Raw genomic sequence first — 25612 nt, 5'->3', positions numbered from 1 at the left:
ACGCGGGCCTCTCACTGTTGTGGCCTCTCCCGTTGCGGAGCACAGGTTCCGGACGCTCAGGCTCAGCGGCCATGGCTCACGGGCCCAGCCGCTCCGCGGCATATGGGATCTTCCTGGACTGGGGCACGAACCCGTGTCCCCTGCATCGACAGGCAGACTCCCAACCACTGAGCCACCAGGGAAGCCCTGGGTTCCTTTTATTTCCTTTTCTTCTCTGATTGCTGTGGGTAAAACTTCCAAAACTATGTTGAATAATAGTGGTGAGAGTGGGCAACTTTGTCTTCTTCCTCATCTTAGTGGAAATGGTTTTAGTTTCTCACCATTGAGAACAATGTTGGCTGTGGGTTTGTCATATATGGCCTTTATTATGTTGAGGAAAATTCCCTCTATGCCTACTTTCTGGAGGGTTTTTATGATTAATGGGTATTGAATTTTGTAGAAAGCTTTCTCTGCATCTATTGAGATGATCATATAGTTTTTCTCCTTCAATTTGTTAATATGGTGTATCACATTGCTTGATATGTGTATTTTGAAGAATTCTTGCATTCCTGGGATAAACCCCACTTGTTCATGGTGTATGATCCTTTTAATGTGCTGTTGCATTCTGTTTGCTAGTGTTTTGTTGAGGATTTTTGCATCTATGTTCATCAGTGATATCGGCCTGTAGTTTTCTTTCTCTTTGACATCTTCGTCTGGTTTTGGTATCAGGGTGATGGTGGCCTCATAGAATGAGTTTGGGAGTGTTCCTCCCTCTGCTATACTTTGGCAGAGTTTGAGAAGGATAGGTGTTAGCTCTTCTCTAAATGTTTGGTAGAATTCACCTGTGAAGCCATCTGGTCCTGGGCTTTTGTTGGTTGGAAGATTTTTAATCACAGTTTCAGTTGCAGTCCTTGTGTTCAGTCTGTTCACATTTTCTATTTCTTCCTGCCTCAGTCTCGGAAGGTTGTGCATTTCTGAGAATTTGTCCATTTCTTCCAGGTTGTCCATTTTATTGGCATATAATTGCTTGTAGGAATCTCTCCTGGTCCTTTGTATTTCTGCAGTGTCAGTTGTTACTTCTCCTTTTTCGTTTCTAATTCTATAGATTTTACTCTTCTCCCTTTTTTTCTTGTTGAGTCTGGCTAATGGTTTATCAATTTTGTTTATCTTCTCAAAGAACCAGCTTTTAGTTTTATTGATCTTTGCTATCGTTTCCTTCATTTCTTTTTCATTTATTTCTGATCTGATCTTTATGATTTCTTGCCTTCTGCTAACTTTGGGGTTTTTCTGTTCTTCTTTCTCTAATTGCTTTAGGTGTAAGGTTAGGTTGTTTATTTGAGATATTTCTTGTTTCTTGAGGTAGGATTGTATTGCTATAAACTTCCCTCTTAGAACTGCTTTTGCTGCATCCCATAGGTTTTGGGTCGTCGTGTCTTCATTGTCATTTGTTTCTAGGTATTTTTTGATTTCCTCAGTGATCTCTTGGTTATTAAGTACTGTATTGTTTAGCCTCCATGTGTTTGTATTTTTTACAGATTTTTTCCTGTAATTGGTATCTAGTCTCATAGCGTTGTGGTCATAAAATATACTTTATACGATTTCAATTTTCTTAAATTTACCAAGGCTTGATTTGTGACCCAAGATATGATCTATCCTGGAGAATGTTCCATGAGCACTTGAGAAGAAAATATATTCTGTTGTTTTTGGATGGAATGTCCTATAAATATCAATCAAGTCCATCTTGTTTAATGTATCATTTAAAGCTTGTGTTTCCTTATTTATTTTCATTTTGGATGATTGGTCCATTGGTGAAAGTGGGATGTTAACGTCCCCTACTATGATTGTGTTACTGTCGATTTCCCCTTTTATGGCTGTTAGTATTTGCCTTATGTATTGAGGTGCTCCTATGTTGGGTGCATAAGTAGTTACAATTGTTATATCTTCTTGGATTGATCCCTTGGTCATTATGTAGTGTCCTTCTTTGTCTCTTGTACTAGTCTTATTTTAAAGTCTATTTGTTCTGATATGAGAATTGCTACTCCAGCTTTCTCTTGATTTCCATTTGCATGGAATATCTTTTTCCATCCCCTCACTTTCAGTCTGTATGTGTCCCTAGGTCTGAAGTGTGTCTCTTGTAGACAGCATATATATGGATCTTGTTTTTGTATCCTTTCAGCCAGTATATGTCTTTTGGTTGGAGCATTTACCCATTTACATTTAAGGTAATTATCCATATGTATGTTCCTATTACCATTTTCTTAATTGTTTTGGGTTTGTTATTGTCAGTCTTTTCCTTCTCTTGTGTTTCCTGCCTAGGGAAGTTCCTTTAGTATTTGTTGTAAAGCTGGTTTGGTGGTGCTGAATTCTCTTAGCTTTTGATTGTCTGTAAAGGTTTTAATTTCTCAGTCAAATCTGAATGAGATCCTTGCTGAGTAGAGTAATCTTGGTTTTAGGTTTTTCCTTTTCATCACTTTAAATATGACCTGCCACTGCCTTCTGGCTTGCAGAGTTTCTGCTAAAAGACCAGCTGTTAACCTTATTGGGATTCCCTTGCATATTATTTGTTGTTTTTCCCTTGCTGCTTTTAAATTTTCTTTGTATTTAATTTTTGATAGTTCGATTAATATGTGTCAGCATGTTTCTCCTTGGATTTATCCTGAATAGGACTCTCTGTGCTTCCTGGACTTGATTAACTATTTCCTTTCCCATGTTAGGGAAATTTTCAACTGTAATCTCTTCAAATATTTTCTCAGTCCCTTTCTTTTTCTCTTCTTCTTCTGGGACCCCTGTAATTCAAATGTTGTTGCATTTAATGTTCTCCCAGAGGTCTCTGAGACTGTCCTCAATTCTTTTCATTCTTTCTTCTTTATTCTGCTCTGCAGTAGTTTATTTCCACTATTTTATCTTCCAGGTCACTTATCCATTGTTCTGCCTCAGTTAGCTAGTGATCCCTTCTAGAGAATTTTTAAGTTCATTTATTGTATTGTTCATCATTGTTTTTTTGTTCTTTACTTCTTCTAGATTCTTGTTAAATGTTTCTTGTATTTTCTCCATTCTATTTCCAAGATTCTGGATCATCTTTACTATCATTCTGAATTCTTTTTCATGTAGACTGCCTATTTCCTCTTCATTTGTTAGGCCTGGTGGGTTTTTACCTTGCTTCTTCATCTGCTGTGTGTTTCTCTGTCTTCTCATTTTGCTTATCTTACTGTGTTTGGGGTCTCCTTTTCACAGGCTGCAGGTTCATAGTTACCATTGTTTTTGGTTTCTGCCCCCAGTGGCTAAGGTTGGTTCAGTGGGTTGTGTAGGCTTCCTGGTGGAGGGGACTAGTGCCTGTGTTCTGGTGGATGAGGCTTGATGTTGTCTTTTTGGTGGGCATGTCCACATTTGGTGGTGTGTTTTGGGGTGTCTGTGACCTTATTATGATTTTAGGCAGCCTCTCTGCTAATGGGTGGGGTTGTGTTCCTGTTTTGCTAGTTGTTTGGCATAGTGTGTCCAGCACTGTAGCTTGCTGGTCATTGAGTGGAGCTGTGTCTTGGTTGAGATTGAGATCTCTGGGAGATTTTCACCGTTTGATATTACGTGGAGCTGTGAGGTCTCTGGTGGACCAATTTCCTGAACTTGGCTCTCCCACCTCAGAGGCCCAGCCCTGATGCCTGGCTGGAGCACCAAGAGCCTGTCATCTACACGGCTCAGAATAAAAGTAAGAAAAAAAGAAAGAAAGAAAGAGGAAGGTAAAATAGAATAAAATAAAGTAAAATGAAATAAAATAAGATAAAATAAAGTTATTAAAATAAAAAATAGTTATTAAAAAAGTTTAATTAATTAAAAAAAAGAAAGAAGAGAGCAACCAAACCAAAAAACAAATCCACCAATGATAACAAGCGCTAAAAAGTGTACTTAAAAAAAAAAAACGGACAAATAGAACCCAGGACAAATGGTAAAAGCAAAGCTGTACAGACAAAATCACACACAGAAGCATACACATACACACTCACAAAAAGAGAAGAAGAGAAAAAAAATATATATATATATATCGTTGCTCCCAAAGTCCACCTCCTCAGTTTGGGATGATTCATTGTCTATTCAGGTATTCCACAGAATCAGGGTACATCCAGTTGATTGTGGTGATTTAATCCACTGCTCCTGAGATTGCTGGGAGAGATTTCCCTTTCTCTTCTTTGTTTGCACAGCTCCTGGGGTTCAGCTTTGGATTTGGCCCCGCCTCTGCATGTAGGTCGCCTGAGGGCGTCTGTTCTTCGCTCAGACAGGACGGGGTTAAAGGAGCAGCTGATTCGGGGGCTCTGGCTCACTCAGGCCGGGAGGAGGGAGGGGTATAGATGTGGGGCAAGCCTGCTGCGGCAGAGGCCGGTGTGACGTTGCACCAGCCTGAGGCGCGCCGTGTGTTCTCCCAGGGAAGTTGTCCTTGGATCACGGGACCCTGGCAGTGGCGGGCTGCACAGGCTCCTGGGAGGGGAGGTGTGGACAGTGACCTGTGCTTGCACACAGGCTTCTTGGTGGCCGCAGCAGTGGCCTTAGCATCTCATGCCCGTCTCTGGGGTCCACGCTGATAGCCACGGCTCGCGCCCATCTCTGGAGCTCATTTAGGCAGCACTCTGAATCCCCTCTCCTCGCGCACCAGGAAACAAAGAGGCAAGAAAAATATTCTTGCCTCTTCGGCAGCTGTAGACTTTTTCCTGGACTCCCTCATGGCTAGCTGTGGCACACTAGCCCCCTTCAGGCTGTGTTCACGCAGCCAACCCCAGTCCTCTCCCTGGGATCCAACCTCTGAAGCCCGAGCCTCAGCTCCCAGCCCCCGCCCGCCCCGGCGGGTGACAAGACAAGCCCTGGCTGGTGAGTGCTGGTTGGCACTGATCCTCTGTGCAGAAATCTCTCTGCTTTGCCCTCCGCACCCCTGTTGCTGTGCTCTCCTCCGTGGCTCCTAAGCTTTCCCCCTCCGCCGCCTGCAGTCTCTGCCCGCAAGGAGCTTCCTAGTATGTGGAAACCTTTCCTCCTTCACAGCTCCCTCCCACTGGTGCAGGTCCCGTCCCTATTCTTTTGTCTCTGTTTTTTCTTTTTCCTTTGCCCTACCCAGGTACATGGGGAGTTTCTTGCCTTTTGGGAGTTCTGAGGTCTTCTGCCAGCGTTTAGTAGGTGTTCTGTAGGAGTTGTTCACATGTAGATGTATTTCTGATCTATTTGTGAGGAGGAAGGTGATCTCCACGTCTTACTCTTCCGCCATCCTCATTGTCTTTTCTCATTCGAGTTGAGATTTACCTGGTTCTTAGTATGACATCTTATTTTTTTTCCTGAACACAAGTGAAGCTCATATGTATTCTTCCCCTTTTCTTAGCTTTGATGTTTTTCTTTCTTTTTAAAAATTTTAAATTTTATATTGGAGTATAGTTGATTTACAATGTTGTGTTAATTTCAGTTGTACAGCAAAGTGATTCAGTTATAATTTACATATGCCTACTCTTTTTCAGATTCTTTTCCCATATAGGTTATTACAGAGTATTAAGTAGAGTTCCCCGTGCTATACAGTAGGTCCTTGTTGATTATCTATTTTATGTATAGTAGTGTGTATATGTTAATCCCAACCTCCTAATTTATCCCTCCCCCCCCACCTTTCCACTTTTGTAACCATAAGTGTGTTTTCTACGTCTGTGAGTCTGTTTCTGTTTTGTATACAGATTCATTTGAATTAATTTTTAGATTCCACATATAAGTGATATCATATGTTATTTGTCTTTCTCCGTGTGACTTACTTCACTTAGTATGATAATCTCTAGGTCCATCCATGTTGTTGTAAATGACATTATTTCATTCTTTTTTATGGCTGAGTAATATTCCATTGTATATATGTACCACATCTTCTTTATCGATTCATCTGTCAATGGGCATTTAGGTTGCTTCCATGTCTTGGCTATTGTAAATAGTGCTGCAATGAACATTGGGGTGCCTGTGTCTTTTTGAATTATGGTTTTCCCAGGGTATATGCCCAGTAGTGGGATTGCTGGGTCATATGCTTGTTCTATTTTTAGTTTTTTAAGGAACCTTCGTACTGTTCTCCATAGTAGCTGTACCAATTTACATTCCCACCAACAGTGTAGGAGGGTTCCTTTTCTCCACACCCTCTCCAGCATTTATTGTTTGTAGACTTTTTGATGATGGCCATTCTGACTGGTGTGAGGTGATACCTCATTGTAGTTTTGATTTGCATTTCTCTAATGACACTTGATTTTTTTTTTAGTATGTCCAGGACATTTTGGGTATTATATTATGAGGCTCTAGAATTTATTTGACTCTTATGTTTTATCAGGCTTTCTTTGACAGAGCTCTGTTTGGTGAAGGGAAATGTCACATCACAGGTGACATTTGTTATTGACAGGTGGGTTGGAAGTCCAAGTTCTCGCTTGCCCTCTTTTTTTTTTTTTTGCCAGGGGACTCCTTGTTATTGTTCAGTGAGGGTGGGGATTCCACCTCCCCACTAGGCTTCTGCTGATACCACCCTGGCTGGGAGGGGGTAGGCACCTCGTCACTGCTTTCCTTGGTATCCACTGTTACCGACAGGTAGGGGAGGAGAAGGCAGCTGTTATTTCCCAGCAAGGAAAGAAAGATACAGCACCCTATTAGGCTTTCTCTGACACCACCCTGGCAGGGGGCTGGGGCCTGGGGGTGCCTTCTTACAGTCTGACAAGTGTAGAAGTCTAGGCTTGGATCCACTTGGCCTTGCTGTTAGTCGTGGGGCTGGGGCTGCAGTGTTTTCTGTGTTTGGCTTGAGTAGAGCCATCATTGTCTGAAAGTTTTCTATCTTGCTAGACTGCCCCTTTCCTGGTCCTTTGACTAGAGAGAGCAGGCTTTCTTGGGGCAGTTTTTGTCTGTACCCATTGGCCTTTCTGGGTTGTAGCTTCTCCAGGACCTAGTCTAGGCTATATGAGGCTAAGGGATAACCCAGAGAACTCACTGCCATGTCATTTTTTTTTTTTTTTGCCATGTCATTTTTTTAGGTCTCACGATCCTTAGCCAGTCTGCCTTCTTCATTCCACCTTTCAGAGTTTTCCTATGTTTTCTGGATAATGTCCAGAGTTTTCAGCTGTATTTAGCAGGAAGAATAGATAAAATTATATCTACTTCATCTCCAGAAGAGGAAGTCCTCATAATTATGATTTTTAAGACTTCACGTGGTTCCATGCATTTGTGCTGGTTTTATTTGTATATGTTGAATGACTCTAAAGGTTTATGCAAGTTATCACTTCTTTATTGTATATTTTATATTAAAAGAGACTCCCTTTTTGTTAATCTATTGTGCACCCTGGACCTTAATTTCCACCTCAATATATTTCTAGACCTACTTTCATTTTCTTGCATTTGTCTGGGGTATTATATATTTTTAAAATCTTTATTGAATTATAATACAGAAAAGTGCACACATTATGCATGTTTAGCTTGATGATATTTTAAAAGACTGAACAAACCTGCACAACCAGCCACCTAGATCAAGAAATAAAACATTCCTAACATTCAAGAAGCCCTCCTGTGTTCCTTTCCAATCACTAACTTCCTTCCAAGGGGTATCAATATCCTAACTTTTAACAACATGGATTAGTTTTACATGTTTTTGAAATGTATAGAAATGTAATCATATAATATTGATTCATTGCTCTTTCAGGTCTGGCTTCTTTGGCCAATATAATGTTCATGAGATAAGATTTGTGCGTGTTGTGTATAGCAGTTGTTGATTCTCGTTGCTGTGTATTAATTCCTTGTATTAATAAAGGACAAGTTGTTTATCCATTCTAATGCTGATGGGCATTTGCATACTTTTCAGTTTTGAATAAAGCCACTGTGACCATCATCATACCTGTCTTCTGGTAAACATATGTTCGCATTTCTCTTGAGTAAATGCTTCGATGGAATAGCTGGGTCATAGGATATAAAGCATATGTTCAGCTTTAACAAATACTACCAAACAGTTTTCCAAAGTGTTTGTAGTATATTATGCTCCTAAAAAACAATTTATGAGTTTCAGTTGCTCTACAACCTTGCCAGCTCTTGGTTATTTTCAATCCTTTTCATTTAAGCCATTTCTGGTGGATGTGGATGAGTATCTGTAGCTTATATTTTCTTGCTAACTTATGAATTTGAGCATCTTTTCCTATGCTTATTTGCCATTTGGATATCTTCTTTGTGAAGTGTCTGATCCTTGTGTTCTTCTTCTATCATTCTTATTGATTTCTAGGAATTCTTAATATATTTGAGATATGAGTTGTTTGTCAGATACAGGTATTGCAATTATCTTCTCCCACTGTGGGATTTGCCTTTATGCTCTTAATTTTGTCTTCTCATGAACAGAGGTCCTTACTTTGAATGCAATCCAACTTAATAATCTTTTACTCTACCAGATATCAAAGCTTAATATGAAGCACATTAATTAAGACAGTGTAGTACTGGTCCAAGAATAGACAAATAGACCAATGGGAATACAGAGTTTGGGAATGGACTCCCACATATATGGTCACAAGGCAACCTGGAAAAAGGGTAATCTTTTTTTTTTTTTTTGCGGTACGCGGGCCTTTCCCTGTTGTGGCCTCTCCCATTGCGGAGCACAGGCTCCGGACGTGCAGGCTCAGCGGCCATGGCTCACGGGCCCAGTCTTTCCGCGGCATGTGGGATCTTCCCGGACCGGGGCACGAACCCGTGTCCCCTGCATTGGCAGGCAGACTCTCAACCACTGTGCCACCAGGGAAGCCCAAGGGGTAATCTTTTTAATAAGTGGTACTGGATCATCTTGACACCAATATGGAAGAAATGAATCTTGACCCTAACACATACCACACACCAAATCCTTCCTGGGAAGACTATAGATCTAAATGTGAAAGATAAAACAGTAAAACTTTTAGAAGAAAACATTAAACATCTTTATGACTCTGAGGTAGGCAACGATTTCCTAACAAGCCGTAACTAATGCTGACCATAATGGAAAGAGTAGCAAATAACATGGCATACTTCTGTCCAGTGCTTCATTTCACATCTTTGTCTTTTTGTTTTAGATGTGTGGCAACTGTATTTTTTTTAACCCAATCCCATAGTCCTTATCTTTTACATCAGAATTCAGCTCATTCAATTTAGTTGAATTCTAATATATTTGATTTCATGCCTCCTATTATCTTATGTTTACTATTTATTTTACGTGGTTGATATTTCCTCACTTTCTCTTTTCCTTTTTTTTTTTTTTTTTGCTGGTTTGGTCATGTTTCTCCTAATTCCCCTCTAATTTCTTAATTTCTTATTATTTTGGAATTATAGTTTGGAGTTTTATCTTTATCAATTTCTGCTAGTAGTTGCTTTCACCTTCCTTACAAATGTGATTGTCTATATTTTCTCTATTTCTAAATCCAAATAATGTTTTAATATTATTTGGATCTAGTAAAAGAGATGCATAATTTTCCTCCTCCTCATTTCACTCAGTAAATTTCCCCAGGGTATTAAAATTTTTTCCACTTATTAATAGTAATAATCTTATTTGTTCCAGGTGCCCAATTACATACATTTTTCTTTACTCAGTTATAACTATATATCAATTGCAATAATCATTTCTCAAAATTGCTTTCCTCCAATTTTGAGGTTTCTGTTACTATTGAATTTACAATTGCTTAGACTATCCCCTTGAGTATTCTCCTGAGATTCTAATATTGGTATATAATGTTATAAGTGCTTGTATGTCTAAAATTGTCTTTTGCTCTAACGGAAGCATGGTATTCAGCTAGAGTGGGTTTAAAATTCTTGGATTGCAGTCCCTTTCAATAATTTGTAGATGTTTTCTTCTAATATGGCTCCTATTGTTGCAAATAAATCTAGTGCCATTGTGATCCCTTTCCATTGTAAATAACATGCTGTTTCTGCCTGGAAGCATTTTAAATTTTCTTTTTATTCTTTGAATTCAATACCAAACCAGATTTGGGGTTGATTTGGTTCCCCTGGGAGTAAAGGATTGGGAGGATTTCTGTGGGGGGGGCATCACGGAGTTAGAGTCCAATAGGATTAGATAATCCAGGGCCTATAGATGCTATTCATGTTGGGTCAGTGAGTGATAATCTTGGGAAATCCTTGAAGAAACATAATTAGAGACATATGTTGGTAAGTGATTGAGACCTCTGTAGAAATTCTTGAGGTTTTATAAGAGTTGGAGGTCTGAAGTCATCTAAAGTATCTGGAGTCATCAGTCAGTCCATGAGAGTTATTGATTGGGACACTGAGGTGGTGAAAGATTGATTGCAAGCCTGGGATTTTAAGTCTTTGGGAGACAGTTTTAGGAGCCCTATGGGAGTCATTGATTGGGACCTGTAGACATCGGTAATTGCAGGACTGTGTGAGTTAGTATGTGATGGACCGGAAGGTCTATATTTGAGGGGTTTATGGGAGTCATTGACTCTACATATGGGCTGTGAGTTATGGAGTCCTATAGGAGGTCAGGTTTGGATCCAGGGGGCATTGAGCAGATTAATAGTTGATTTTCTATTGAGGTTGTGTTGCCTGTGTTGGTGATTATTTGAGGAACCTATGGAAACCAGTTGATGGCACCATTTGGGACACAGTTTTTGTCAAGCAGTGTAGGTTACCGATTTAGGAGCCTGTGCAGACATGCTGACTTTCAGGGCCAGATGGGAATTGGGAGAGAGGGGGCAAAGAGTTTATGTTTTCATCTTTGGCAGAAGAGGGTGGGTGGGCTCTATAAGTTGCCCAGAATGTGCACTGAATTATACAGACGCTTGGTTTATCACATGTGACATGTCATCCTTCAGCCAGAGCACTTTAAAGGCAGCAAGAAACAGAAATAATGTTTATTGTGATTCTTCCACGTATAGAATACCATATGGCACAGTAGTTAAGAAAATGTACTTTGGAGCTAGGCAGACCTGGGTTTGAATCCCTGTCCTTCCCCCTAATCTAAGAGATCTTGGGGCAAATTTCTTAATATTTATGAACAGCTCTATCTGATGGTAAATGGGAATAATAGCAAAAGTAATGCCTAGTTCATAGGATGAGTGTGAAAATTAAATGAGGTACCGAATAAAACATTCCTTGCACCTTATAATAACAGCAATATTTAATATCAATGGAGTGTGTTCCTGATGCCAAATAGGAGTGCTTTTGAAGCATCATGTCATTTAACTCTAACAGCCCTATGAGATGGGTGTTTTCATCCTCAGTTTTTTGTTTGTTTGTTTGTTTTTGCGGTACGCGGGCCTCTCACTGCTGTGGCCTCTCCCGTTGCAGAGCACAGGCTCCAGACGCGCAGGCTCAGCGGCCATGGCCCGCAGGCCCAGCCGCTCCGCGGCATGTGGGATCCTCCCGGACCAGGGCACAAACCCGTGTCCCCTGCATCGGCAGGCGGACTCCCAACCACTGCGCCACCAGGGAAGCCCCCATCCTCAGTTTTAAGGTGAAGAAACTCAGACTAAAGTGGCTTCCCCAGATTCCAGCTAGAATGCAAAAGAGCTGGAATTCAAACTCTCATACGTTTTACACCAAATCTCATGAGTTTTTTTCCATATTGTATGCTAATACTTGGTGTTGATTACTGAACTTTTCTCTTCCACAGTATCCAGTGTTGTAAACTGTACTTTGGTGCCCCCAGGAAGCATTTATGGGGTGAATGCTGAATGACTGACCACGTGGACACTGTCTTTCCAGGTTTCTTGGAGTCTCTGCGCAGCCCCTGGGCCAGACCCCGTAGTGAAGGCTGCAGGATCTTCCTTCCAGCCCCAGAAGCTCTGGCTGAGTCCACGGACCCGCCTGGCCTCAGGGTACCGGGAAGAGCGGAGTTGTCAGCAGGAGAGCCTGAGGGTTGAGGCTCAGCGGGACAATGCCAGCCAACCGGAGCTCTCCCCAGTGGTCCCCAGCCCTGGCTGCAGAGGGACATGGCAGTGTGTGTGAGGTGAGGAGAGACAGGGCTCAAGGGACAGGAGTTTATTCAGTGAGGAGATGGCCCCGACCTGTCACTAGGGACTCAGGGCAGGGGCAAGTGTGTCACAGGAGGGGCAAATTCCAGACTTGGTGTCCCTGAGACAGGTCACCATCCTCCTGCTGCGTGAGCACCATGTGGCTGGTGTCCCACATCCAGAGCCCTTCCTGTTTCAGTGGAAAATGTGATGCAGCCGATGGAGGAAAGGTGGGTTGGGAGGGTCAGCCCCACAGCCTAGAGGAGGGGGAGGCAGCTCCCTGCAGGGCGTCCACAAGCTAGGTCTGGGTGGGGGTGACCACCGGCCCCAGCCAGGGAGACGCTACCCCCTGACGCCCAGCACAGGCCCTTCAGTCCTCACTGGCTCTGTGCACACACTCAGCTGATCCCTACCAGAGCCTGCTTTCCCCTGATCCTTGGGGATTTGCTGATTTCTCCTCTATCCTGATCTAGGGCAGAAAAATCCCCTTTCTTTGGAACTTAGAGAATGGCAGGGTAGTAGGGTGACCACAGTCTCTAGGGCCCCTCTGCTTCCTCCTCCTCTCAAAGATGAGTAAAGTGGCCTGAGAAGGTACATGACTTGCCCAGGCCTCTGGGATTGTGAGTGACAGCAGTGGACTGGAACCTTGTCTCCTGACCATGTCTTCCACCCTCACCACACAATAGCCAAGACCAAGTTTCCCACTAAAAGTTCCCCTTGAGATTCTGTAAACAGAGCAAGATGATGAGGGAGCCAGACCTTGCCCCACAGCTCCCTCTTTCCGACTGTCCTGTGGATGCTGTCACCTCTGGGGACAGGCTCCTTGTCACAGGGGCTCAGGGTCATGTGGTCATTAGGATAATATTAAACTTTAAAAAATTATTTTGATGTTTACTATTTCATTATTTCACAATATAATGTTAGAAAATACAGGTAAGCAAATACAAGAGAATAAAACATTACTTATAATTCCAGCATTAGCCAAAGTTAATCATTGTTAACATTTAGCTATAGTTCCTTACAGTTTTTTTTTCCTTTGTATGTACATGTATGTGGGTATACATGTGGGGCTGTGAGTGTACATACATACCACACACATATACATTATATAGCTCAAGTTTAAAAATGAAGTCATAGTATTTGGTTGTTTCCTTTTTAACTTGGCAGTTTAATATAATTTTCTAGGCAGTAAATATTTTTCTTCACACACACGTGATGCATAGGATAAACTATATCCTATGGATAAACTATATTTAATTTAACCAATCCACTATATGTGAATTTAGGGTGTTCTAGGTTGTCTGTTGTGATGAAAACTGCTATGGTGAAATTCTTACACTTAAATCTTTTTGCCCAAGTCACTGAAATTATATTTTGAGTCAAAGGTATAGGGACATTGAATGGTAAATGAATTGCTGCCTAACAGTAGGGCACTTCCACTCTTGGAAAATTGTCCTTGTCCAGGCTCTTCTCCATCATACCAGTCACAGACCCACAGGTTGGGGCCACAACAATGTGGTCCTCCCAAGTCCTTCTGCACATGGCCTCTTGCCCAGCCAATGTATGGAAATTTCTAGACGAATGATTCTGATCTCTGCAAGGCACATTTCTCCATTCATGTCTTCCTTCCCAACCATAGACCTCTGCCCATTTGCAAGAAGAGATGGAAATGACCAAGCCCTAGTAAATATTATTTATTCACGTATTTATCTGTTAGGTTCTTAGTTTTTTCATTAGATGTCAGAGAGCAGGGAATGGGAAGAGATACCAAGGAACCAATAAAAATGTCCCCAGGGGTGAGGAACAGCCAGTTGGGCTAAGAAATAGTGGCTGAAGCTGGAAAACAGGCAGAAGTGTCAGTAAGAGAAAGAGGGATGAGGAATAGCCACAGGGAACAGCTGGAGGGACCATGTTGCACTTATTGGAAATAGAGGATAGCCAAGGGGCCCAGGGGACAGGTGGGAAATCAGTGGAACAAACAGAGGAAATGGGAAACAAGAGCCAGAGGCCAGGAGCAGCAGAGAGACCAAGAAACAGTAGTTGGGGCTGGAGAAGTGTTAATAGTGGGGAGAAAGGAAGAGCCAGAGGATATGAGAACAATTAGAAGGATCTCAAAATGGGAGGAGGGACCAGGAAATAGAGGAACCAGATATCAACCAGAGGGAACAGGGACCATCCACAGGGACAAGGAAACAGAAGAATCAGCTAAAAGGAAAAAGCAAAAAGGTTTGGTGTACTGGGTAAGAGCCTGCCAGACAAGCCACTTCAAGAGGTACCAGGGGTCAGAGGAGAATCTGAGAGGATGGGGAAAGGCAGAGATACTGGGGAACAGAAATGGGAAATGGGAAAGATGAGCCTGGGAAATGCAGCAGCCAGAGGAAGCTAGGGACCAGCTGCTGAGGCTGTAGAACAGGTTGGAGGGGCAGGAAAGGGACAGACCCATGGGACAGTTGGAGAGGCAGAAGGACCTCTGAGGATGAGGAGTAGCCAAGGGCACCAGAGGCAACAAGGAACAGTTGTAGAGGTTGGGGAGTAGCCAGAGGGAACAGCAAAGTGGACATCAAAGATATATCTGGTTTGGATAGCAGCCTGTCTGACCTGGGAACAACTAGAGGGACTAGAGAACAGCTGGAAGGCATAGTATCCATTCCCGAAGCCAGAGGCCCCATGTAGTGGGCACTGGGGTTAAGGGACAGTTGCAGAAGCCAGAGAGAGTCTGGGGAGCATCCAGAGCTCCCTGAGATAGGGCAATAGGGGCTTCATGGGATGTGGAACTTCACTGCTACAACAGGGAAAGTCCTAGGCAAACTGGGACAGTTGGTCACCCTGCCCAAGAAACAGCCAAAGGAGCCAGTCAAAAGTCAGATGTAATGCAAGTGATGCAGAAGGTGAAAGTACAGAACCCAGCTGTGGCACAAAGCACACAGAAGTAGTATATGTTGATGATCAAGAGCCTAGGCTAGGAGCCAGGTAGACCAGCACTTCACATACAGTGGTCCATGGACCAGATGCAGAGCACCAGATGAGAGCATATTAGAAATGCATTCCAGGACTGCCCAAGGAGCAGGGAAGAATTGGGTCTACAAAGAAGTCAGAGGAGTCAAAGGGCAGTCAGTCTGTGTCAACTAGAAGGAATGAGAAAGGTTCATCAGGACCAGGGAGCAGCCAGATGGACTAGGGTGCAACCAGAATGGTGCCACAGACTAAGGATCAGCTAGAGGAATAGCTGTCAAAGGGAACACAGGACAGTCAGAGGCATCAGGGATCAGTCAGAGGGAAGAAGAAACAGGAGGCATGGAACAATGGAACAAGGGACAATCAGAGGAAGCAATAAACAGAGGCATCAGGAAACAGACCAGGGGACAGTCAGAAATAACAAGAAACATTTAGAAGGAACAGTAAACAGAGGGATGAAGGAAGAGTCAGATGGGGACCATGCAGAGGGAACAAGAATCAGGAGAGGGAGCAGGGAGAAGTTAGGGGACAGGAGTGGGTAGGGTAAGCAGGGAAAGCCAGAGGGAGGAGCATGGGAGCAGGAAAGACTAGGGCACCCCCAGCCCCAGGCGAGGGCACAGTGAGCTACACTGCATACTTTCAGGCAGCCTAGTAAGTGCCCTAGGAGCCCTCCTGCTAGGCTGGGATAGGGTTTAGAAGGGCAGGGTTTTATCACAGGAGGTGATGGAGAAGTGTGCTGGGGCAGGAGTGAGAGCAGCCCTTGGGGACTGAGCCCCAAGCCGGCTGCAGGGTGGGACAGAGCAGATGGCCAGGGACAGAATGGGCAGTGAGTGGCCAATCCTGGCAGCACAGCATTCCCTTGGGGTGAGAGTGCAGAATGTTTTGGGACTGAGACATTGCTGTGTGGTTCACTGGCAAGCTGTCAAGAGCTGGAGTGGGGATCCTCACCTAGGATGAGGGAGTCCTTGTAAGTGTCCTGGTGGTGGCAGAGACACAGGCCATCCTCCATGGTAGAAATGGGCCATAAAACCGAGCCTTTTTGTATGTGGCTGCTGAGGCTAGAATCTGGGTGGTTCTATATTAGCAACTTTGTATCCAAGTCACTAGCTCCAAAATCCCTCTCCATCACATCACATAAGCCTACCCAGCCAGGGTGGAGTCCAAAGTGAAAGGGATCAGAGGGGCATCTGTGCCTGGCATGGTCTTTTTACCCTTTCCCTGTGTGACTCCCAGGGAGGGAGAGACAGATGAGTGTGGTCTTTTGTCCACCAGCTTGGGCTGTCAGAGTTGTTAAAATATTTAACAATGTCTGAAAAAGTATATATATATATATATATATATATATATATATATATATATATCTGAATCACTTTGCTGTACATCTGAAACTAACACAACATTGTAAACTAACTATGCTTCAAGTTTTATTTTATTTTTTAATTAATTAATTAATTTGTTTTTGGCTGTGTTGGGTCTTCATTGCTGTGCGCAGGCTTTCTCTAGCTGTGGCAAGTGGGGGCTACTCTTCGTTGTGGTGCACGGGCTCTCGGCACGTGGGCTCAGTAGTTGTGGCTCACAGGCTCAAGAGCACAGGCTCAGTAGTTGTGGTGCATGGGCTTAGTTGCTCTGTGGCATGTGGGATCTCCCCAGGTCAGGGCTCGAACCCATGTCCCCTGCCTTGGCAGGAAGATTCTTAACCACTGCGCCCCCAGGGAAGCCTGCTTCAATTTTTAAAAATGGTAAAACAAAGTTTTTAAAAAATGTTTACCAGTGCCAAATGATAGAATATTTTAATTTTCCCATACTGGTTGGCAAACAGCCACTCCTCCCCGCCACCTGAGGCTCCTCCCCTGTGTCACCTACACACCTGCCAGTCTGTCCTGGGGTCACTGGCAAGAGAGCAAGGATCAGGAGGATGGGCAGGCAGAATGAGAGCTTCCCTCAAGCCTGACCCCAGGGCTTTCCCTGGGTTAGTGCCCTTGTGCAGTGAAGGGGAGTAGGTCAGACATGCTGCTAGAGGCTCAGGTGGAGGTCCTGCTCTCAGCAACCCTTGGGGCTGTGCTCGGAGAGCTAGTGGATGGAGAAGTGCTGGGCACCACCCAGTGCTTGTGGATCTGCCCCCGGAGCTGCTGGTGGTGGAGCAGATACTGTGAGTTCCATGCCTGCTCTGTGCCCCTGAACACTCACTAATAAGGGCCCCCAAAGAACAAAGGTCTTTCAATGAATAAAGGTTCCTCATTTCCTCACAGTTGAATCACTAGATCTTGTCTTTGATACTTAGGGCATTTTTTGTGTTGTTTAGGAAATCCTCACCTACCCCAAGGCCTAAACAAATATTTACCTATATTTTCTACTAAGAGTTTTAAAGCATTAATTCTTTTGAAACGTTTGATTCTTTTGCCCTTCACCCAGAACCACTAATTGTTAACATTTTGCCACATTTGCTTTCTCTTCTCAATTTATGTATATATGTATGTATGTATGTAGTGTATACACACAGAAATATTTAAAACTTTATTTTCTGAACCACTTGAGAGTAATTTGCAGACATAATTCCCCTTTACCCTTAAATACTTAATGTGTATCTCTTAAGAACAAGGACATTCTCTTACATAATCACAGTACAGTTATCAAAATCAAGAAATTGCACATAGATCTAGTACTATCTGATATTTGATGAGTATTATCTAATTACCTAATGAGGTGAAAAACTCGGCCTCTGTGCACCAGTGCCAAATCGAATCTCAGAGACAGAGTTTTGGGTGAAGTAGAGAAGAGTGGCTTTATTGCTTTGCCAGACAAATGGGGACACAGTAGGCTCCTGCCCCGAAAAACTGTGTGTCCCAACCTGGGAGGATTGGCTGAGGAGTTTTATAGCAATGGTTCAAGAGCAGGCTTGCTGGTAAGGATTAGAGTGTGTGCAGGGCCTGCACTCCTTTAATCTGGTCTCAGGTAGTCTCTTGATGAGCTTCTCTGGTTCCTTTAATCTGGCCTCATGTGGTCTTCTCTGGAATGAAGAATGCTAACACCTTCCATTTGTTGGGGGTTTTAGTTCTGCAAAGAGCTCAAAGATATTATGTGTATCCCTTGAGGAGGAACCAGGACCCTGCCCCAAGGCTGCACTATTGTTTCTTGGCTGCTTCTCCTTTGTCTCTGCATCCCCTCCCTTAACTGATTAGCAACTGTTCAAATCTGCCCTTTGGAAGTCAGGGAAGGTCATGGAGGCTGGAATCTATTCCCTACAAACAAGAGATGTGGGACAGGGAGTTCCCTGGTGGTCCAGTGGTTAGGATTCTAGGCTTTCACTGCCAGGGCCCAGGTTCAATCCCTGGTCGGGGAACTGAGATCCCACAAGCCATGCAGCATAGCCAAACAAATAAATAAATAAAGACCAAAATCTTGAAAAAAAAAAAAAAAAAGGACAGGGGACAGAAAGGCTTCCATGCCCAGGAGCCCCACAGGGTCCTGCTCGGTTTCACTAACATACAATTTGTAAATAATTTTCCCAGTTGTCACAATAACATCCTTTATAGTATTTCCCCCTGATCCAAGATCCAATCCAGGCTCACGTATTATGTTTAGTTGTCATGTCCCTTTACCCTTTAATCTGAAACAGTTCCTTAGCCTTTCCTTGACTTTCATGACACCATTTGGAAGAATGTCCCTCAATTTGGGTTTTTTTTCCTGCTTCCTCATAATTAGATTCAGGTTTTTCATTTTTGTCAAATATCACAGAAATGATGCTGTGTTCTTCTCAGTGCCTCACATTGGCAAGAATTCAATACCAATTTGTCCTTTATTGATAATGTTAACTTTGATCACCTGGCATCTGTCAGGTACTGTAAAGTTACTATATTTCTCTTTGTAATTAACAACTAGCTTGTGGGGAGATACATTGAGACTATGTATACATTGAGACTATTTCTCATGCTTTTGTCCGCTGATTGTAGCATCTAGCAATGATTCTTGCCTGTAACAATTAATTACGGTGCTATTTCCCTAATGGTGTTTTTCTAATTCCATCATTTCTTCTATATTGATTAGTTGGCATTCTCCTATAAGGAAAAACATTCCTTTCTCTGACTGCTGAAATGACAATTATATGCCAGGCACAATAAGCACACCTTAAGTTACCATTTGTCACTAATAGGAACTAGAGCTTCTTGGAGATATGACTGACTCCATGGTTGGAACAGAGAAAGTACAAAATGATTCTGGAAGAACTCATTGTGCTGGGAAGTAATGAAGCACTCAAAAGATGGGAACATGTCAAAATGACACAGGAGCCACTTTGAAGGAGCTCCCTCTGGTCAAATCTGGGACAATATGAGTAGCAAAAGAAATCATAATAGTAATAGATTATCATCTACTGAATAAAGTAGGAAGTGACCAGACCCTATAATACATAGGTAGGCAGATAGAGAGGAAAGAAGTGAATTCCCCCCCTTTTTTATCTTTTTTCTTGGCTGTGCTGCACGGCTTGCTGGGTCTCAGTTCCCCGACCAGGGATTGAACCCTGGCCACAGCAGTGAAAGTGCCGAATCCTAACCACTAGACCACCAGGGAACTCCTGTGAGTGCTCCTTTTTAATAGCATCTTGATCTTTTTTGCTGTGTCCCCTACTCCAATCTTTCTGAGGATAATTTAGTAGTTTGTTAAAACTTTTTATTTGGAAATAATTATAAATTTATAGGAAGTTGCAAAGATGGTACAGAGAGGTCTCATGTAACTCTTTACCCAGTTTCCCCTAATGATTACATCCTGTGTCACTAGAGTACAATTATCACAAATAGGAAATTGACATTTCTGTGGTGTGCGTGTTGTTCTCTGCCATTTTACACATGTGTAGATTCCTGTACAATAATCCAGATACAGAACTATTCCATCACCACATAGGTCTCTACTGGTGTTGACGTTTTACCAGTTAGAGTGAAGTGTAGAAAACTTAGCTCCCTTTAAGTCCCTTTACCCTCACCAGTTACAATTGTCTTAAATATTTCCTCTACATACATGGAGATCCACATCATAAAAATGTTATACTTTTTACTTTGACCTTCAAATATAATTTAGAAAACTCAAGAGGAAAAGGAAAGTCTATTGTATTTAATCATATTTTTTCTCTTTCCATTTTTCTTCTTTCCTGATGTTCAAAGACTTCTTTTACCATCTCCTTTCTGTTTAGAGAACTTCCTTTAAGCCATTCTTTTAGGGTAGGTCTGCTGACAACAGATTTTCTTAGTTCTCCTTCTTCTGAGAATATCTTGATTTCCCCTTCATTTCTTCTTTCTTAGTAACAGCTTTATTTAGATATAATTCACATACCATAGTTTACCCATTTAAAGTGTCCAATTCAGAGACTTCCCTGGTGGCGCAGTGGTTAAAAATCTGCCTGCCAATGCAGGGGACATGGGTTCAAGCCCTGGTCCAGGAAGATCCCACATGCCGCAGAGCAACATGTGCCACAACCACTGAGCCTGCGCTCTAGAGCCCATGAGCCACAACTACTGAGCCCGTGTGCCACAACTACTGAAGCCCATGTGCCTAGAGCCCATGCTCCACAACAAGAGAAAGCCCGTGTGCACCAACAAAGACCCAACACAGCCAAATGTAAAAATAAATAAATAAATTTATTTTAAAAATAAAGTGTCCAATTCAATGTTTTTTGTATGTTTATGGATATGTGCAACCATCACTATAATCAATTTTAGAACATTTTCATCACCTCAAAAAGAAACCCCATACCCCTAAGCCATCACTCTGCCCCACCTCACCTCCCTGCCTCCTCCAACCCTAAGCAAACATTAATATGCTTTCTGTCTCTATAGACTTTACTCTTCTGGACATTTCACATGAATGGAATCACATAACATGTGATCTTTTTGTCTGGCTTCTTTGACTCAGCATAATGTTTTTAAGGAGCTCCCTCTGGCTAAACCTGGGACAATTTGAGTAGCAAAAGAAATAATGATAGTAATATGTTATAACCCACTGAATAAAGTAGGAAGTCACCAGTCCATAATAGGTCAGCAGATATATATGTAGGTAGGCAAATAAATAGGGAAGAAGTGTAGCATGTACATGTAGTAACATGTATCAGTATTTCCTTCCTTTTTGTGGCTGAATAATATTCCATTGTGCAGGTGTATCACATTTTGTTTATTCATTTGTCAGCTGATGTACATTTGGGTTGTTTCCACCTTTTGGCTATTATAAGTAATGCTGCTGTAAACATTTGCGTACGTGTTTCTATGCAGATATATATTTTCATTTATCTCAAGTATATATATACATCTCGGAGTGGAATTGCTAGGTCAAATGATAACTCTATGTTTAATAATTTGAGGAACTGCCAGACTGTTTTCTAAAGCAGCTGCACCAGTTTACATTCCCACCAGCAGTGTTTGTATGAAGTTTCCAATTTCTCCAAATCCTCATCAGCACTTGTTATTATCTGACTTTTTGATTCTAGCCATCCTAGTGAGTGTGAGGTAGTATCTCATTGTAGTTTTGATTTTCATTTCCCAGATAATTAATGATGTTAAGCATCTTTTCATGTACTTAATGGCCATGGCTGCTTCATTTCTTAAGGATAATTTTGCCAGATATGGAATTCAGGGTTGACAGTTCTTTTCTTTCAGCACTTGAAAAATGTGCCATTTCCTTCGCTCCACCATGGTTTTGGGTGAGAAATCTGCTGTCACTTTAATTGTTTTTCCCCTATAGGTAAGGTGTCATTTCTCTCTTGCTGATTTCAAGATTTTTTCTTTGTCTTTAGTTTTCTGAAGTTTGACTATAATGTGTCTTCGTATAATTTCTTTGGTTTATCCTTTTGGGGTTTGCTCAGCTTCTTGAAACTCTAAGTTGATATCTTTTGCCAAATTTGAGAAATTTTCAGCTATAATTTCTTCAAATACTTTTCAGCCCCACACTTTCTCCTCTCTTTCTGGAACTCTGATGACATGAATGCCAGATCTTTTATTATAGTCTCAGAGGTCCCTGAGGCTCTGCTCATTTTTTTTCCAGTCAATTTTCTTTCTGTTGTTCAGATTGGATCATTTCTATTGTTCTGTCATCAAGTTCTCTAATTCTTTCCTCTGTCCTCTCTATTCTGCTGTTGAGCTCTTCCACTGATATTAAAATTTTAGTTATTCTATTTTTCAGTTCTAAAATTTCCATTCTGTTCTTCTTTATATCTTTTTTTCTGAGACTTTCTGGTTTTGCATTTAAGTATATTGAAGCATTTTTTAAAAAATAATAACAAAGTACTGTTAGCACAGGGACAAAATGTTCCCCGGATGACTCTAATGCATAGCCAGGCTTTTTAAAAAATATTTATTTATTTGTTTGGTTGCTCCAGGTCTTAGTTGCAGCAGGTGAGCTCCTTTGTTGCAGCTCACAGGCTCCTTAGTTGTGGCATGTGAACTCTTAGTTGTGGCATGCATGTGAGATCTAGTTCCCTGACCAGGGATCAAACCCAGGCCCCCTGCATTGGGAGTGCGGAGTCTTAACCACTGTGCCACCAGGGAAATCCCTGAAGCATTTTTATAATGGCTGCTTTAAAATCCTTGATAATTCTAACATCTGTGTCATCTCAGTGTCAGTATCAGTTGATTGTCTTTTCTCATTCCAGTTAAGATTTTCTTGCTTCTTCACATGATGCCTGATTTTCAGTTATGTCCTGGATATTTTGGGCACTCTGAGACTCTGGATATTATTTAAATCTTGTGTTTAGCAGTCTCCCTCCAACACTGTTCTGCTAAAAAAGGAGAATCTCCTTACTGCCAGGTGGAGGTGGAAGTTCAGGTCCCTAATTAGCCTCCTTTGACACCCCAGAGGGGACAAGCACCTTGTTGATCCTGGGTGGAGGTGGAATGTCATGCTCCCCACCAGACCACCTCTGACACCACCCTGGTGGGGAGACAAAAATGTACCTCATTACTGTGTTGGGGGTAGAAGTTCAAGATCCCCACATAGCCTAAATTGACACTGTGTGGGAGGGGCCTCATTATCCCCAGGCAGGGATGAAAACCTAGGCTCCCCACTCAGCCTTTGCTGATGAGAATTGGGATGGGAGCTGCAGCTTTTTTCTGTGATGCTTGGCTGGAGTAGGGCAATAATTATCTAAATTTTTCTTTCTTGTTACACTGGCCCTTTCCTGGTACTTTGGCTAGAGATAGCAGGCTTTCTTGGGACTGTTTTTATCTGCACCAGTTGGCATTCTGGGTTGCCAGCTTCTCCACCACCCAGTCCAAGATATATGGGGTGAAAAGAAAACTCAGGGAAATCACTGCTGTGTCACTCCTCAGGTTCCAAGGTCCCTAGGCAGCTAGCCTCCTTCTCTCCAACTGACAGTCTTCTTATCTTTTTTTTTATATATATAATGTCCAGCTACTTAGCAGGAGAAATAGGGAGAATTGTATCTGTTCCATCTTGAGCCCATTGGTAACTTTTAAACTTAATTTTTTAATAGGTAATACATTCACATAGTTCTTTCCCCCAGTCCCACAGATTTCCCTAACCAAGAAACCAGTCTTGATTAGTTGGTGGGTGGGTGGGTGGATGGGTGGTATATGCTTATAGATTATGCAAATAAAAGCAACTAAGAAAATATCCTTCATATTTTTCCACAGATAGTAGATACTGTTACTGTTATGCTGAACACTGATTTTTAAAACTACTGTTAATTTTAAACTTTTTTATCATGAAATATTACACACATTTTGAATAATGCTGCTGTAAATACTCTTGAACATGCCTCTTGTTGCACATGAGCACATATTCCAATTGAGCATATTTCCATGGATGGAATCACTGTGTCCTTGTGTATGCATATTTCAACATTACCAGGTAAAGCCAAAAGGTTTTCCAATATGGTCGTCCAATTTACAGCTCCATTAGACATATGAGAGTTTTCGTTGCGCCATGTTCTCTTCAACACTTCATATTGCCGTTCTTCAAAAAACTTTTTTATTGAGGTATAGTTGATTTATAATATTATATACGTTTCAGGTGTACAACATAGTGATTCACAGTTTCTAAAGGTTATACTCCATTTATAGTTATTATAAAATATTGGCTATATTCCCTGTGCTGTACAATATATCCTTGTTGCTTATCCTTGTATGCTTATACATAGTAGTTTGTACCTCTTAATCCCCTACCCCTACCTTGCCCCTCGCCCCTTTCCTCTCCCCACTGGTAACCACTAGTTTGTTCTCTATGTCTGTTAGTCTGTTCCTGTTTTTTGTTATATTCACTAGTTTGTTTTATTTTTTAGATTCCACATATAAATGATATCATATACTATTTGGCTTTCTCCGTCTGACTTATTTCACTTAGCATAATACCCTATGAGTCCACCCATGTTGTTGCAAATGGCAGAATTCCATTCTTTTTATGGCTAAGTAGTATTCTATTGTATATATATACCACATCTTCTTTATCCATTCATCTGTTGATGGACATTTAGGTTGCTTCCATGTCTTGGCTATTGTAAATAGTGCTGCTTTGAACATTGGGGTGCATGTATCTTTTCAAATTAGCATTTTTGTTTTCTCTGGATATATACCCAGGGGTGGAATTGCTGAATCATATGGTAGTTCTGTTTTTAGTGTTTTGAGAAACTGTTTGCCACAGTGGCTGCACCAATTTACATTCTCAACAACAGTGTACAAGGGTAACTTTTTCTCCACATCCTTGATGTTGCCAGTGTTTTTCACTGAAGACATTCTAGGGGCTGTGTAATGGTAACTCATTATGGTTTGAATGTGCATTCCCTGGTTACTAAGGAAGTTAAGCCCTTTTTGTGTTTATTAATGCCTTGGATTTCCTCTTTTGTAAAATGCCTGTTCAGACCTTTTGCCCACTTTTCTACTGGTGATCTCTCTCTTTTTTAAAAAAATTGGTTTGTAAGTGTTCTTTACATTCTCTAGATATGAGCCCTTTGTCAGTAATGTGTTGCAGATATCTTCTATTTGGTGGCTTTTCTTTTTTTCTCTTATAATGCTGTCTTTTAAATGCTGTCTCTTCATTGGAGACAGGCATCAATCTTTTTCTTTGTGGTTAATGTTTTTTGCATCCTGTTTGAGAATTATTTTCATAATCCAAGATGATGAAGATATTCATCTCTACTATGGTTTTTTCTATGTTATCTTTTAAAGGCTTTATTGTTTTGCCTTTCCCCCAGTACATTTCTTCCAAATGCCTTTTAGCCCCCTTTGTATCTTCTTATGTTGGTTGTCCAAGTTGTTTTATATTTTAGTCATACTATATTGCCATTGCCTGGCACATAATCAACCAGTAAATGTATTGTATGTAGTTCCTACGTTAACTCGAGGACTTAAAGAGAGCCTATTTTAATCCTCATTTTTGAAAAAAGAGGAACTGAATGAATAAATGAATGAATTTAATACACAGTGAATGTCAAGATACTTCAATATGTTTTTCTCTCACAAAATAAAATGCAAAACTGGGTGCTGGGTGAAAACCCTACATGATACATTATGGTAAAAGTCATTAAAAACAACTTCCTATTCCTCTTCCCTCCATCCTCCAGTGCTGACCATGTCACCTTGAACAGGACTGTGTTGTTACAGGTGTCATTCAAGGATGTGACTGTGGACTTCAGCAGGGAGGAGTGGCAGCACTTGGACCCTGCTCAGAGGCTCCTATACCGGGATGTGACGCTGGAGAACTATAGCCACCTGCGCTCAGTGGGTAAGCACAGCCAGGGG

At 41.8% G+C, this 25612-nt stretch overlaps 1 protein-coding gene across 2 annotated transcripts in view; it reads left to right on the top strand.

Moving 5' to 3' along the window:
• The window catches only part of ZNF41 (zinc finger protein 41), a 59844-nt gene that overhangs the window by 20227 nt on the left and 14005 nt on the right, over positions 1–25612 (top strand). Inside the window, exons 1-3 of one of the 2 annotated variants that reach the window (XM_029240871.1) lie at positions 11360–11425; positions 11677–11920; positions 25475–25595. In XM_029240871.1, coding sequence (XP_029096704.1) covers positions 11849–11920; positions 25475–25595 — 193 coding nt within the window. In that variant the 5' untranslated portion in view covers positions 11360–11425; positions 11677–11848. Of the gene's footprint in view, positions 1–11359; positions 11426–11676; positions 11921–25474; positions 25596–25612 lie in introns of those variants that run through there. The other variant, XM_029240870.1, reaches the window with a different exon arrangement.

Source organism: Monodon monoceros, unplaced genomic scaffold, assembly GCF_005190385.1.
Source record: "Monodon monoceros isolate NGI ecotype Baffin Bay Population unplaced genomic scaffold, NGI_Narwhal_1 Super_Scaffold_22, whole genome shotgun sequence".
NCBI classification, from domain to species: Eukaryota; Metazoa; Chordata; class Mammalia; order Artiodactyla; family Monodontidae; genus Monodon; species Monodon monoceros.
This window is presented reverse-complemented; position numbering and strand designations above follow the sequence as displayed.